The sequence below is a fragment of the Clarias gariepinus genome, chromosome 4 (assembly GCF_024256425.1).
Source record: "Clarias gariepinus isolate MV-2021 ecotype Netherlands chromosome 4, CGAR_prim_01v2, whole genome shotgun sequence".
In the NCBI taxonomy this organism is placed as follows: Eukaryota; Metazoa; Chordata; class Actinopteri; order Siluriformes; family Clariidae; genus Clarias; species Clarias gariepinus.
The window spans coordinates 33,482,591-33,499,241 of NC_071103.1; the positions used below are offsets into that span (position 1 = coordinate 33,482,591).

General features: G+C 36.8%; 1 protein-coding gene across 1 annotated transcript; it reads left to right on the forward strand.

The window, feature by feature from the left end:
* Positions 1-369: 369 nt before the first annotated feature.
* On the forward strand, positions 370-13,036 carry dipk1c (divergent protein kinase domain 1C). The gene is made up of 4 exons (XM_053493694.1): positions 370-970; positions 9,396-10,118; positions 11,400-11,564; positions 12,511-13,036. Exons 1-4 carry the CDS (start codon positions 758-760, stop codon positions 12,772-12,774), a joined length of 1,365 nt encoding a protein of 454 aa, XP_053349669.1. The 5' UTR covers positions 370-757; the 3' UTR covers positions 12,775-13,036.
* The last annotated feature ends 3,615 nt before the right edge of the window (positions 13,037-16,651 follow it).

Here is a 16,651-nt window from a genome sequence, read left to right on the forward strand (position 1 = left end):
CTATAACCTGGTTAGAACCGATCAAGTGTTTGAGAGTGTGCATGCTGAGCAGGTGATAAAACAGTGCTGCGTTCACCGCTCTGTGGAACAGTGTGTTGTATGCATGGCATAGGAACGAGGTTGGCAGAAGGCACTGAACACCACAGCTGAGAGACAGTGTGCCTGCTGAGAAGGCCTGGCTGCCGTGGAAACAGGAAGAAAGCAACCCAAAGGAGGCAAGTCCTCAAGAAAGGGGCGGGCATCTGCGAAACAGAGAGAGAGAGAGAGAGTGAGGGAGAGGGAGTGAGAGAGGGAGAAAGAAAAAAGGTGGAGTATAGTATGAGGGTGAGATTGAAAGAGGCTGAGAGAGAACGAGAGAACTGAAAGACACAGGAGAGAGAGGGTGAGAAACAGTGAGAATAGTGATGAGGGAGAGGGGTTGTGGGTATGAAGAAGAAATGTAAAAGAGTAAGACAGGAGCAGAGAGTACGACTCCACTTGGGAACAAGAAGCTTTTCATGGCACTGCCAGTCTCACCCAGTACCAATCCAGTAGGAAAGAAGCTGAGGAGCAACACTTGAGAAGATCTCCAGGGCAGTATGGAGAACCCCCGAGCTGAGAGGAGGAGCAGCAGAGGAGAACACACACACTCAGACCTCCTGCAGGAGGAGCACCAGCAGGACGCCAAGCCTTCAACATACTACCGAGACCACCACAGATGCCCGCAGGAGGAGCACTAAAACACACAGGAAGCTGAAGCGGGTACTGCGCGTGGCTGATGTTCCGGGCCGTGTGCCGGGCCACGGGTTTGGGCCGTGGAGGTCTCGGGCTGCGGTGGCTCAGGGCGAGAGTTCGTCGCAGGAATGCAGTAGTCTTCCTCCTGCTCTGGCTTGCCTCATGGCTGTTTCTCAGTGGCCTGCTCTTCGTGCACACCACCATGTTTTCCGACTTCTGCACGGATGATAAGAGCAGGAGGATCCTCCAAAGACTGGTAGGTCACCATGGCAGCTTGGGATCACCTGTCAAGTTTACTGTGTACTTCTGCGTTCTTTATCAGGGAGGTTACAAAGTTTCGACTCATGATCTACGTAGGCTTACATAGCATCCAAAACATCAAATTTGGCATTTGACAGATCCGCATAAACAAAGATGCAAGATTTCGAAATGTTTTTTGTAGCGTGAGACTCGAATGCTCATATTTAGGGACGACTGCCAGAACTATATGTTTATCTTACACAAAGTGAATCTACTACGGCAGAGTGTTGATTATTTATAGTCCGACATGTAGCGTAGCTGTTTCAGCAGCCTGTCACACTTATTCACAGGGTATAAAACATTAAACGGTAAAACAAAGTGGGGGGAAAAAAATGACAGCAGTGTGGACTCGCTGCGGTTCATGCATTTATTTTAATTCGGGGTTCACCTTCAGTAAACCTGATAAATGTTCAAATGAATAACAAACATGGCACTGCAAAGGCTTAATCTGTCAGCCTGTGATTTATGACTTATATTAGCTCCAAGCTTCAGGCAGGGATTTGTTACTTAACATCAACAGGACTCTTAAAGCTTTCTCAGAACCGCTGTGTCAAATTAGTCTCGATGCAAATTTTTTCGACCTCTGAACTCTTTCTGGAATACTGTGACACGGAGCATAATATATTCACATGATTCAATTTCCACGCCGAAATTAGATTTCAGAGGTGAAGTAACGGCAACAAAGTTCCAGCGTATCAGAGAAAGTGAAAGTTTGGACACAGTTTTAAGGAGATATCCAAGAGTACTCATTTTTATCCACTGATACGTAGAGAAACTCAAACTACTACATGGTTACGATGATACATCACACACTTATAATGATATCATGCAGTGATTAAACTTAATTGAAATGTACCTAGCTATTAGGAATAAATGGAACAACAGGTTTATTCCAACAACAACAACAACAACAACAAAACCTAAATATGCTTATACTGCTACAATTCTTTTAATCTCAGTGTGATCCACCTGTTACATGCGTTAAATGAGAGTCTGGAGTTTTAATAAGACATTAATCAAACCTTGTGGTTAGAGGTTTCAAGATGCATTCTTTGCTATTGCATTCAGCGCCGTTCCACATCTAATTCCCCCGAGGGCAAAAATGTCTCCGCGGCTCAGCAGGAGCCAGCAAAGGAATTCTGCACTATGCCAAACTCTTCTAATTAAAGACCGAGTGTAGAAGCTAAGCAGCAACTATCTGTCTATCAGTCTGGAGGGGCGTAAACGATACACCACTGGCTGATTTATGATTTGCTATACCTTATCCCAAGCGAGGCTGAATTAATGAATTATAATAGATCTGATGTGATGAGAAATGAACAATAACTTGTGTATATATATGTGTGTGTGTGTGTGTGTGTATAATTATGATAAAGCCACATTTTCCATAGACACCCAAATGAATGTTTAATGCTACACACAACCACAAGCTCCAAACAGGCCACACACAATCGTATTGTACAGCAGAATTACTGCAGCACTTTAAGTTTTACACTCCAATATACAATATTCAGTCCATTTCCTAAATAATGTCTTTTTTAAAAATAAAACACATAAACCTGATCCTACCTAAAAGAGTTCTAAAGACCACATCTGTGACAGAGAAGGAAAAAAAGCGACGTGGTATGTGACACACAATAAAGGCATTGTCAAAATATTGCCATGGTTCACCGAGGTGAAATCAAGCAGATCTTGCGATGCGGAAACATGCTGAGAGGGGCCGGTGCGAGACACAAGTTGAGCTCAGCTTGTTTCAGCACGTAACAAGTCTGTTGGGAACTTCGCCTTTCGAGTCGTAAACAAAAAAGTGCAACGTTGGGACAATGCGCTTGCCTTATCAGATCATAAAGAGGATTAATATTCATTTGGAAAGCGAGGCATGCTTAAAACTTCTTAATTAAAATAGCAAACACTTATCTTTAATTATGCCTCAAACATTTTAATCGTCGCTTCGTAAAATAGCTTGCAGACTTTTAAAGAACGCTTCGTTCCGCTGAGAAGCAGAGCGTACACTATTTATGACTGGCTTTTATTCTCAAATGTAAAAACTAATTACACTGCACACACATTTGCCAAATTTGTAAGGGTGGGTTTAACTGAAAAAGCTTTATTTTGTTATTATTTTGCTTTATCTACGGCAAATAAGTGTCACAAAAGTTTATTATTATTCTTTTTAACTTAATTAATGAGAGCCTTAATTTTTCTACTAAGAATCAAATGAAGTTCCAATTCATTTCTCTTTCATTCCACCCACGCACGTACTTTCTTTGGCATGATGTCTTTCGGCTAAAACACAAAAGAAATAATCATTTATAACGTTCTCTAATCTGGTTTAAAGATGAGAAAAAGGTTAATGTTTCTCCTTTTAATTTGCTTCAGATAACAATGGACATTTTCATCTTCAAGACAAGTTTGTTTTTAGCAAAGTTTTAAAGAATTTCCATTATTATTAACTGAAAGCAGGTCAAAAGGACATCCGTTGCTAAGTACTTAACTCTTCGTTGCATTTTTTAATTATATATTTTTTTTAAACGCTTAATTTACTAAGTGGTGACTGGAGAGCCAGGTTAAGGTAACATCCTCCTCATTTATTAAGTGAAACACCTTTCTAATCAGCCTTCTTCAGTATAGGCAAATATAAACCAAATGGAGTGGGAGAAGCTGAGGTCAGTAATTGTTTAAATGTAAGTAGTCGCACCTGTCATTTAATCACCAGGTCGTTCTCAGGGTGCATTAATGAAATAGCCGTAAGACTCTTGCCTTGCCTTAACCGTGCCGTTAATGCTGTTCAGCACGCACAGCCTCGGCTGCTTTTACCTATGTACGCTCTAACACAGTGATAAAGCGTAGACAGGTAATGAGGACAGTCCTAAAACGGGACAAAAAAATACCACTTAATGTATCATTATTAAAAGATCTGGATATATACATTATGTATTATTGTGTAATAAACAAAACGGCTTTTTTTGTTTTTGTAGCCTCGGGTACAACCTGACTCACTAATTCATTATTTATATAATGGATGTTTGTGCACACAATTGTTAATAATACAGTTATCAGTAATGTATTTAAGACTACAGGGTTTAAACGATAAATAGATTTTTTTTCGCCAGATCTGCTAATAGATATGGCCCTGGATATTAATTCATGATTAAAACACTTCCATTCGAATAAAATTGAATCCTATATTTGTGGTACAAAACAAAAAGTCCTATTCTTACATTAAATGGAAACGGATATGTGAAGTGTATTACACTATAATATTTATACTACTACTAAACTATGGTAACTCTCTCTCTCTCTCTCTCTATTTATATATAACACAATTGTTAATACTCATCAGTATTAACAGTTATCATTAATATATAAAGGACTACAGGGTTTAAAAAGAATAATAATTTTCTCATTCATGTACAGGTTTTTGTGTATGGTCTTAGTCATCTATTATCCAGAATGCCGCAATAGTGAAGTCCATGGTGCTGCACACACACACACACACACACACACACACACACACACATATATATATATATATATATATATATATATATTTGGCATGCCGGGGGCGAGAGGTTCGTGGTCTGTGGAATTAGAATTTATGAGTACTATTTTTCTTTCAGTGCTATTTCATAATTAAACAGCAAATTCATAAAAAGTTCAAAAACTAAACAAAACAACTACTTCTTTCGTTGCCATGGTTACAACCAGTACCAAATCCACATATTTGAGTTACATTTGCAATTTAAGTGAAGACTACATTACCAAAAATTATTAGTTTAGCGGTATAAGATTTATTACTCAGGAATAATTTACCTCCAGACAAATGAGCTTATATCACATAGAAGTATTTTTCGTGTATTTATGCATATGTTAATGTTTCTAAGGTTTTTCCAGACGAGTAAAAAATGAGACGTCTTCTGTTGTTATGTTATAAACAGGAACACGAAGCACACTGCTTTAGCAAAAACAAAAAACAAAACACCAAGGTCAGTCCGTACTTCAAATTAGTGCCGGGTTTGTTTTTTAGAGTAACACACCATCAAGCCAAGGCAAATCTGCTTAACCACCGTGTTCAGTGTAATCAATTTCCACATTGAGCTGTTTTCTGTGACCACAGCAGGACTACGTATTGTTCAATAGTCTGTGAGATAATTATGTTTGTCTGTATAAAACCGTTTTCAGCTGTGAAAACCTCTTTTCTTCCTGGAACTGGTGTTTGTTCAATGCTGTCTGGAAAGTCGTACCACACATCCTGTCTTATGGACTTACCAGTCTGTTCATACGTAACAATATGACGCTGTTTCTATACAGTAGCATGTAATTAAAGTTGTGATGCATGTACTGTAAATACACTTAGTATGAATGCCCGGAAAACAGTCCAAAACTTCAGCGGGCAGTCAGTCATTTTAAACCAAAGCCAACATTGTGACTATGTGTTATATCCTGAACGTAAATAAATAAAAACAATATTACTACAATGAAGGCAAGGATATGGTTGGACCGTATCCAACCCAATTGTGGGAAAGTTTATATGCAGACACAGAAGCTAAAAACAGCTGCTGACCAATATGATGCAAGGCTAAGAAATCTCAAGAATTCGGACGGATGTGTTGTAATTGGCGGACATCCAGTCCGAGTCAGAAATAAAGTATAGACTGGACCAACATCTTTGTAATTTAGTGACCACTGTGACAACAGCACTGCTTACACAAATAAACCGAGGCTTTTAAGCAAGAATTGCCTTTTAGTTTTAACAAGCACAGCAGATAAATTATAGTGATTTGCAATCTTAGTATAAAGGGGGAAAAATGTGCATGTGAATAAAAAAAACAAATCCAAGCCGATTAAGCAAAATAAAGAACTAAACAGTATAACCAGGGCAAAATATAAATCTAATATAATTAAAAAAATATATAAAAATATAAATTTTTCAACCCAAACAAGTTGTTGGGATGAAAAATAATCCATTTTAATAAGAAAAAAATATTGTCATTAATATGCTAACATTGGTGCTACCAGGACCCTTGGCTGACTCGGGATGACAGCTGTTTACTTTGGAATGTGGCAGCAAAGGATTTGCAGCTAATCTCTGGGAAACACTAATCATGCATCACTTTTCAATTCTAACAGATGTACAGTATGGGTGTGTGCATGAGAATGTTTTACTTTAACACAACAGGCCTGGGGTGAGATGTGAACGACACAGGTGTAAATGTGTTCACTCTAATGAGCTGTTTGTTGTCTGTTTGTCGGATTATGGATCTGGGTTTGTACAATATGCATCATATAGATCAATAAATGTACATATTCAGTCTGTATGAGATGAAATCCAGAGCAGATTGCTAGTGACAGCACTGGGTTTGAGATGCTTAGAAAGCTGTGTTGCATAAAAAGTACAGCTGAAGAAATTGCGTGTGTGCGTGCTTGCATGTTTTTGTGGTCCGATTACAGTTTCAATAAAGCTGCTCGTATAAAGATTGCACAATCATATTTACTGAGTTCCACATTTTATATTTTTATAACAATTTCAATAAAAATTCTTGAAGTGTTTTTACTGATTTATCAGCTGTTTTTAAGAGCTGGGTTAAAAAAAATAAAAAATAAGATAAAAAACACAATTGCAAGGCAAGTGTTATTAAAATTTTACACAAGTACAAATATGTATAAATGCCTGCATTTTATCAGGTTAATGTAATTACTACAACCTGAGGCACTTTAATATCACCTTACTCAGATAAAAAATTCTGAAGTAAAATGATAAGCTGTAAAAAAAAAAAAGGAAGATGTAGTTATTGATGTTTTTTTTATAGTGAATAAAAAAAAATCAAACACATCATTAAACAAAAACCCGAAATGCAAAGCAAACACTTTTCTTCAGTTTCCATTTTCAAAGACCTCATGTTCTCTGTTTCCATGGCAACACCTTTACCTTGACTTACCTATTCTGAAAAAGAGAGATAATATCGCTAGATATGAGGAGATGCAATCATCCGTGGAAATTACTTGAGTATAAAGAATTATCTCAGAGACCTCACAGGAACAGAAATGTGTATAAATGTGTTAAGAGTACGATTCACCAACACCATTACAGAAGAAAGAAGAAATAAAAACCTTAAACTTTGTGTCGATGCTCTGATAGAAAAAAAAGTTGATCACTGCAAGATGCCAACATTAAACACCAGCTTTTCAATATTCTTCTAATTGTAAAGCATCTGCATTATATTGTTCATTATTCCACTTGGAATTTTCTATTAATTTTAGAGCGTTGATAAAACACTGTTTGGAAAACACATTTTTGAACACCGCCAGCGTCCTCTTTTAATGCGGAAGGTTTTTAATGCAATTAAATTATTTTCATCAACTTTGGAATGTTCTGTATCAAGTAAATGTGATGAGAGTATGGGAGAGAGAGAGAGAGAGAGAGAGATTGAATGATGGTAAATAACTATTTAGCGCAGCTATAAAGACTTAAGAACAGGAACTAACATGTCTCCTGGAAGTTTCACAACCTTATGTCTTACTATAAAAAATTCAACTTTATAACTGTTGGCAAATCTCTGTATTAAAAGACAAATGATACAATCCAGGAACTGCAGTTGTAGGAAAATGATCAACTTCAGATCCGATTTCTACACAAAGATTCATATGCCCATGTGGTGTCTATGCAGGGTTCCCTCTGGGTTCTCTAGTTTCCTTCTACCCTACAAAATACACCAGTAGGTTGTCCAAAATATTTTATCTCTACATGTGAATGCGTGTGCATTTTCCTTACGCGGTGTGTTCCTGTCTTGTGCCCAGTGTTCCTGGGATAGGCGTTTATTGAAGATGAATGAATAATTAATGAATGCTGAATGATTTATGAATGGCTTATGTCAAAACCTCTGAGGTGACTGTGTGTAGTATATGGCTTTGTCGTTACATGAAGGAAAGGAGTTCATCGTTAAACTTTTCAAGATGGTTTGTGCGCTTCTTTTTAAAATATTAGTTTGTTTACACTGGCAGAACATTTCTGAAAATTTAAGACATACTCCATGAAGTATTGATTTCATCTATATTAATTTTGATTGGGAATTAAGGAAATAAAGCTGGGATCGTGCTTTTACTTCGGTTTAAGAAGAAGTCAATGTAATTCTAAGTTCTAATATAAATTATATACAGAAAATCAAGTTGAAAAAGAAAGAGAAATAGAAAATCATTTATGCAGAATATTTTAAATCTTCAATTATATCCTGTTAGTAAAGACAAATTAATAACATATCATTTGAATTGTTGAAGATATTACAACCATGCTGCTATTCAGTACTACAGCGCAATCTTGAGGGTGATATTGCTTTAATCGAAAGTTCTACAAATGCCAGCTGCAACTGGCACAGGACTAGCAACCGGCAGTTACTGTAATGAACAATTATTATAACACCTGTGAAGCGAAGTGCTACCTACTGTATAAGTAAATACCCAAGGGCTGTTATGCTCACCCACGGAACATATCTTATCCAACCCAAAATTACTTGGTCAGAACTAACTAGGTTGTATAAAATTGTATAAATGATTCTGCAATGCTCATGAATGTGTTAAAAGATCCCGGTGACAATAATAAATAAATGTTGTGTTATTGTAAAGCATTAATGTCTATTTGGTAACACTTTCTAAGTAGTAAATTTAATATGCACCATCTGTCACCTTCTGCATCTGTTTCCCACTGGTTCATGCCTTAAGTTAAAATGTTTTTTATGCTTGAATGATTCATAGGTCACTTTGCAGCTTAGCAAAACAAAAAAAATTCCTCTGAAACTGGTCAGGTACTGGACTGGAATGAAAATGAGAGAAAAAAAAAAAAAAAGCCTGGAAAACTATTTTTCAAGACTACATAAAAAAATACAATAAAGTTCATCTCTGAAGATGAAGAAAAAGAAGAAGAAATAGATAAAATATATATATATATATACTTTTATATAATTATATATGAACATGCATTGTAAAATTAAATTGATGTTTATATTTCATCAACCACACAGCTATAAACATATTACTATACTTGCATGATATAATATATTATATTACCTTATAGCTATGGTTATAATGCATTTATAAATTGTTAACAGGATGCATTATTAATAGTGTTTATAGCACAGTATATATCTGAGACGATTCCCTGGTTATATTTGTGGTATAATTAGTAGACAACCGGCTACTTTAGTACACTACTTATGTTTACTATATTACCAATGAAAAAAATCTTTATAAAAAAACCCATATATATATGCATTTTAACATGACTTGAATGTTACAGTCTTTTATTTAAACTCTTTGCCTCACATTCATTTAAAATCTGCAGTGAGTTGCTGGTTTTAAGAGGAAACTGAACTTGTTTTGTGTTGCAGTGTGAGGATTACCAGCAGGGTGTCTTAACAGGTGACCTGTGTGAAGACCTTTGTGTTGACAGCCGTGTGGAATACAAGCGCTGCCTCTACTACGAGAATGGAAAGAAGGTCATGGCGGCCACCTGGCGAGGCGTGCCAATTGTCCTCAAGTCCAAGCTTGAGAATTTCTCCTCCTATGAGGCTATGGCTCTGCTGGACTACCAGGACACTGCAGGTGATGTAGGGGCTGAGGAGGAGCTTTCACCCCTGGATGTGGTGTTTTATGCAACTTTGCAGATTAAGAACTTGCTAGGCCTCGAGGCTGGGAGTAACCTGACGCTGCAGAGGCTTTGGGGCCAGAAACTAAAAAAAAGGTCCCAGTCGTACTCGCGGGCTGAGCTGGGCTCGCTCTGGGCTCTGCTGCAACAGGAGGAATACGCCTTTCTCCGTGTGATGCAGGACTTGACGGACCACGTGGCCAAGGTGCTGGGCTCCTGTGGTCATTTTTATGCAGTGGAATACCTTGCTGCTGGCCATGCTTGGGACCAGAATATCTTCTCGCTGGAGGAGTTCTTTCAGAGCCCAAAAAGTGGAGAAGAACAGACACAGACGGAAATAGACATGGTACCTCAAGTGGCCCTGAGTTTCTTGGACATGGTGGATCACTTCGAAAATGACTTTTCTCATCGCCTGCACCTTTGTGATATCAAAGCGGAAAACTTTGCCATCAGAAAGGACTTAACGGTGGGTACTGTGTTTCCTTTCATGCACAGGAGTATCTTTACATTTCATTTAGTAAACAGGGAAAATAACAGGAGGCTCGGGTCAGAAAGCTGGGTAAAGCTGTCATTAAGCTGCGCCTAAGGCCAGCATGCTGCTCTGAGGAAACAATAAAAACCTTATACAAACAAGGGAAGGTCACGCAATTTAGATTCACACACAGTCTCTGCTGCCATCGTAACAAATAGATCCACTAAATCATTCTGATTTACAACAAAAAAGTCGGAGCACATCCATTCATCCTGTAGTAAACACACTGAGATGGGCTTTGCAAAACATCCTGTTCAGTGTGTGCATTTATTTTCCCAATGGGAAGAGTAATTGTAGATTTTTTGATATGTTGATGAATGCTTTTCATTTTAGTACTTGCGAGTTATACTCATGAATGCCAAAAAGATTTTTAAAAAACCAAACAGGGTTTTAATGTAATGGGGAAGTTTATTTTTAGGTTTAATCCTGTTTATCACAAAGGCTTAGGACTTAAGAGCAAGTAAAGACCCTCAGTAGCTGAAGATTCAGTTAAAACAACACAAAACTGGTGAAATCTAAAGACTTAATAAAATTAAACAAATTAAACCTCTTTAACTGATTTCTTTCTTTCTGTTTTATACAGCTTTGAAAAACATCCAACAAAATCAAATTAGCTGCAGGAGACTGACTTGATAAAATATTTGTACAGGAACTTTTGTGTAACATAAGGATTAAAAACCGTTAAATAAAGTTAAATAGGTTGTGGAGCAAATGTCAAAGGTTTTTTGAATAATAAACATTGTGGCATTTCTTTTGGAAAAATCCAAATTGTGGCGGTCATAACATCGCTCATCACCTGAGCTCTGTCAGTGATGTGTGTTACAGTATGTTTATGATAGTGTGTGCTGCCAAAACTGCAGGTTCTTGGAAAGTTTATTTTAAACAGAACATGTGTTGCAAGATTAATTTAATAAATATAGTTTGAGTCCTACAGTATAAAAAAGTAAACAACAATGTTCTGCACAGTGTATTCAGCATTGAGCCATCTTACATAGTTATATATATATACACACACACAAAGTGCTAAAGTATATTTCTTTAGCACTGGTGTATTTTGATTTAATGTATTTCAATATACATTATGGATATGGACATCAGGATCTACAATAGGTCTAATCAGGATGACTGAAAGCAAATACAGGAATGAATAATAAATAAATAAATAGACGTACAGAACTTTTGCTCAATAGAAAATATGTTTCATATGTTTCACAGGTTGCCGCTATAGATGTGGACATGGCCTTTTTTGAACCCAAAATGCAGGAGATTCTTGAGCAAAACTGCACCAACGACAACGACTGCAATTTCTTCGACTGCATCTCTAAATGTGACACAAAGAGAAACAAGTGTGGGTCAAAACGCAAAAACAGTAATCTTCAGGTAAGTGTAAAGAATTAGTAACATAAATATGGGTTGCTGTTTATTTATTTAATATAGATACAGATAATTATAATATTCTACAATGTGAGCAAAATACAATAGTTACTATAGCAATTTCACAGAAAATGGGTGTTTTTGTAATAACCGTCAGGAGGAAAGCTATTCCGTAGTCTCAAGCATTACCGTGAACAATGTGCGGAATGTTAAGTTTGTGATAACACTGAAAAGAAATGGCCCGGAGCCTATGGTCATTATGTGTTATAAACATCACTGAAAATACCAAACTCCAGTGTTGATAAAAGAAACCTTTGTGGTCAGGAGAAACAAAGGCGATTTCGCGAAAGTCGAAAACTAAACCTAATTAGAACAATGACAGTAATAATGAACATTTACAGAATATTTTATAGAGTATCTCTGTACACTGGCTGTTTATTACTAGGTAAAAATTAAATATACATTTTAATGAATCTAAATGATTTATCCAAGATTTTAGCTTTATCACATCTTCGCTTTCATCTTTTCACGATAAAGTCAAAATCATCACCTGTTGTCAGTGCAAGCCCGCTTTTAAGGAGACCAGCTAACAGACGAGTGAGCGAAATGAAACCAAGTCCAGCTCCAGGCCTCAGACAGAGCCCATCTCTCCATCGCTGATCACTTATCACGCCACCAGATGACCTCTGCCAACCTATTGTCCTTCCTGCCACTCAGAACAATAGGGGCTTTGTGTCGTTCAGGATGACAGGTCAAGGAGATGAGCATATCTCCTGCTCCTGTCTCCTTCAAACCACCCGAAATAAGAATATGACCAATGATTGTGATCAGGGCCATGAAATAAGACCAGGAGGTCACGCTCATAATGACTGTTTCCACTTGCAGCCTTCCGTTTGGCTTATTGGTCAAATCTTCATCATCTTTCTCTCTCTCTCTGTCTGTCTCTGTACAGGTGATCTGTGAGAAGATCTTCCGTTCATGGTTCTCTCCCACGCTCCTGGGGGATAAAGCAGGACGCCCCCTTCAGGTCGAACTTCAGCAAGCGGTGCAGGATTGTGCAGAAACAGAAGGAGGAGAAAACGCAGAGCGAGCTCGGAGCATAAGGGTGCACCTTCAGAGCCTCCTCACGCAGCTCATCCAGGAGGACTCATCTAATCATCAGAGCCGAAAGCAAGCACACACAAAACGACGCATTCATACGGCACTCAATTTCTAAGAGATTACATGAAAGTGGTCCTTAGTAGTGACAACACAGCTGATACTTTATCAGAGTAAAGTAATTTCTATTTTATAGTTTATTTTGTGTAGCTGGTTTACTCTGTGAATGTAGTCACACTGTGCTGTTTTAAATGTAAATGTAGTTAAACAACTGTGCAATTATGTAAAAGATATAATTTGTTCATTAGAGGTAAAAAAATATTCTTACTGGATGTACTGTAAATATCAGATTTGTATAGAAAAAACATATATGTAAATTTGCAAATACAAATAAAATAAGCTAAAAAAAAAACAGCTGTAATTTATCTGTCTGGTGTGTACTGGTTCCATTTCAACGCCTAGCTGAGAAACTCAAGGATCAACCCAACATTTGTTTCCCATCACTCCAGGGCAATGGAAGAATTTGGTAGATTGCTTCTTCGGAGCATTCGTCTTTAAGGAACAATTCCCTCCTCAAAGGAGATCACGTTCCAGTCGGTCTCCAGCTGTCTGCTCAACAAGGGTTGGAAAAGACAGACTAAACAAAACCACGGGTCAAAGAAAGAAAAAAAAAGACAAGATGTATTATGGCACAGGATGCAGAAAAATCCATGACAGAGGCCTTCTAATATGTTACCTGCAGCTGAACTTGTCGCTAATTCCTTCTCAATGACTTATGAGTGTCCTCTCATGACAAACGCAGGTGTCTGGTTTTGATCAGTCTTCAGGTATAAACGCATTGGTGGATCTACCCATGAGGTGAGCAAAGTCAGTACTATTTTTTTCAAAATCAGACATTTCAAACCAAGCATCTCCAAGCATGATGAAGAACAGGTCACTGATCAGTACATTTCATTATTTTTCATGCATGGTGTTTAAATAGTTGATTTTTTTCAACTAATTCCAGAAATCTGATTTCAGAAATATCTTATTTACCAGGGTTTCTTAACCTTGATTCTACTCTGAAGAGCTACTCTTTCCCTATACAGTCTGTACATACAGTTGATTTTATGTAACAGTAACTGGAAAGCAAAAAAGGAGAAAGAGAAAAAGAACTACTGTAAGTGATGTGCATATAAAAAAAGAAAGAAAGAAAAAGAAAGAAATATAAAGTTCTTCTTTATTTATTTATTATCAAAAGGGGAATCTTTAATGGAACTGTTCACCACAAAAAAAAAGTAAAATTCATAGTTTAACACAAAAAAGTAAACACATGACGTTTACCACAAAAAAGGAGTAAAACTACACAATTTACCACAAAAAAAGTAAACACATGAAGTTTACCACGAAAAAAAAAGTGAAATTACATAATTTACCACAAAAGAAAGGAGTAAAGGCATTTAATACTCTTTGGGAAATAAAATCTTCCCTGATTCTCACAATCCATTATACAATAACTGGTATTTCACAAGTCCATAAAAAACATTAAACTCCTCAACATTTTTTGATGGTTAAACAAAATACAAATGAGTGCTCCAAGTGCGTATATTTGAAAGCAGCTCAACTCTTGCCTTTGTCCAACTTCGGGCTGGACCGCAAATCTAAGCCGCTCAAATTGCGAGCAGATGTTTGTAAACTGATCACATAATTGCAGTAGGCTTTCTCTACCAAAACCCACAGAGCATCTCTAAAAACAGCTGGAAACCTCAGGGGATGTGCAAACTGATGTGCAGACTGGGATGGAGAGTAACGACAATCTGACTTGAGTTGGCGTGAACATTTGCGATATTGAGGGACGTGTGAACATGCACGAGAAACCTGGTGGACATTATGAGTGCGGAGACTTTTTTCTTCAGTGAGACATGAAAAGGGTTAACGAACAAACTATGTTTTTATTTTTTAGTTTATTTACAGTAACTTTCACATTGCAATTGTCATTATTACACATACAAATCATGTCAAAATAGATTAATATGCTGTATTTAGTGAATTTGCCTAAAAAAAAAATGTCCAACAAACAAATTATAAGACTATGGTTCTTAGAATAATTATAATATTATAGGATTCTTATAAATTATAACTTATAATAAACATAAGATTACAGGATTCTTATAACTTTAAAAGTGTTCTCTATGTCATTAAAAGCTTACAATGTCTTAGATGAAGAAAATGAGCAGTCTTGCTAAAAAATAAATTTGTCTGGTCTTGCACTGAGCTTTACCCAGAGGACATAAATCAATCTGTTAAAAGGGGAAAGAGTTCATCTACATCATTACTTAAAGCATTCACTTGCATAACCTTTTTTTCCCTTTTTTTTAACGCTAATTGAACTTTTCATGATGAAATAAACCTAAGAAAAAGAGTTAAAAGTTAACTATAGTTGATCAAGCAAATCATATTTTAAAAAATATTTATATATCAATTTATTCTAAATTAGCTGTTAGGCGACACAGTGCTGTAATAGTTAAAACCTCAACAGTTGAGGGTCCGATTCCCACCTCGGGTCTGTTTTGTGTTTGCATGTTCTCCCAGTGTGTGGATTTCCTCCTGGTTCTCCGGTTTCCTCCCACAGTCCAAAGAGACGCAGATCAGGTTAACTGCCATCCCCAAATTGCATGCAGTGTATTTGTTTGTGTGCGTGCTTTCTGTGATGGATTGGCACCCTGATCAGGATGTACCCCACCTTGTGCCCTAATCTCCTGGAATAGGCTCCAGACCCCAAGTAACCATGTACAGGATAAGCGATATAAAAGTTAAATGAATGAATGAATGAATGAATTAATTAATAGCTGTCTGTTTTGTTGTTTAGCAACCAACTCTTATTATTAATTCAATACAATGCGTGTCAGAAAAAATGTTTAAGTTAAACAAGCACACTAGCTTCAAGATGCTAAATAAATAATAAAGAAGCAGTGTTATTAGTTATTAATAATATATTTAATTATTTATTAAATAGTTTATCATAAGTATTATTAATAATACATAGAATTACTTCTTAATTATTTATTCAGCATCTTGTAGCTAGTGTTTCCATGTTCACGTTTAATCATGATGATGTTGGTTGTTAAAGTTATATATTAATATCATCTGAATGAAATTGAATAATAACATTGATTCATCATTAATAATGTATCTTTAGTTTATATTTAACAATGAAAACAATGTAAGAAATGCTTTGCTCATTTTTGCTCCGCCACCAGAAGTAGATTATGAAGAAGCCAAACTATTTTTATAGCATGTTGGCTAGCAAGCTTACATTGATTAGGACATGCCTGTTAATGGTGATTTCAGGAAAACTGGCATTAATTTTTCTTTTTATCTTCATCTGACAAGCATCCATAATTTAAACCAAATGGATCTGCAGATTGTATTGCTAATTAATTAAAGTGTAATAACCATTTCATACAAGATAGCGAAACTATACTATGTGAACACAGATGAGTGATACACAAAGTAATAAGTCCCAGTGTGGCTGTACTAAAAATAAGCACTCTTGGAATGCCAACCAATCAAATTTGTGGACCAGAACTAACTGTAGTATAAATAGAAATCATATCACAGACATGTTGACAGACGTGAAGGGAAAAAAAACTCGCTCCCTGGCAGTGTCCAACCAATAGGGAATCCCACCCAATAAATTTTTACTTGCGGTCTGGATCAACCCTGGTTTGAAAAAAGATCTACTGCTTGTACAAGGAGAAAAGTGCCCACTACGGTGTTGAATAACAAGTGCAACTTACGACACGACAGGAGAACAAGTAAAGGCTGGAGGTTAAAACAAATTGTGGTCATAAAACTTATTTCTGGAGACATTTAAGGGCAACACCTACAGTATCAAGCTATCAATACAAAAAAGTGAGGCGTGAGTGAGGTACTGATTGCACCAGTTAATTTTCCTCCTCTCTTCACTGATTTAAAGCCATGAGTCAAAGACTTGCCAGAATCATTTCGTTTGC

Coding starts and splice junctions, on each gene's coding strand:
- dipk1c (XM_053493694.1), top strand. CDS start 758: ATGTTCCGGGCCGTGTGCCGGGCCACGGGTTTGGGCCGTGGAGGTCTC. Junction 10,119..11,399: donor CCATCAGAAAGGACTTAACG/GTGGGTACTGTG, acceptor TATGTTTCACAG/GTTGCCGCTATAGATGTGGA. Junction 11,565..12,510: donor GCAAAAACAGTAATCTTCAG/GTAAGTGTAAAG, acceptor GTCTCTGTACAG/GTGATCTGTGAGAAGATCTT.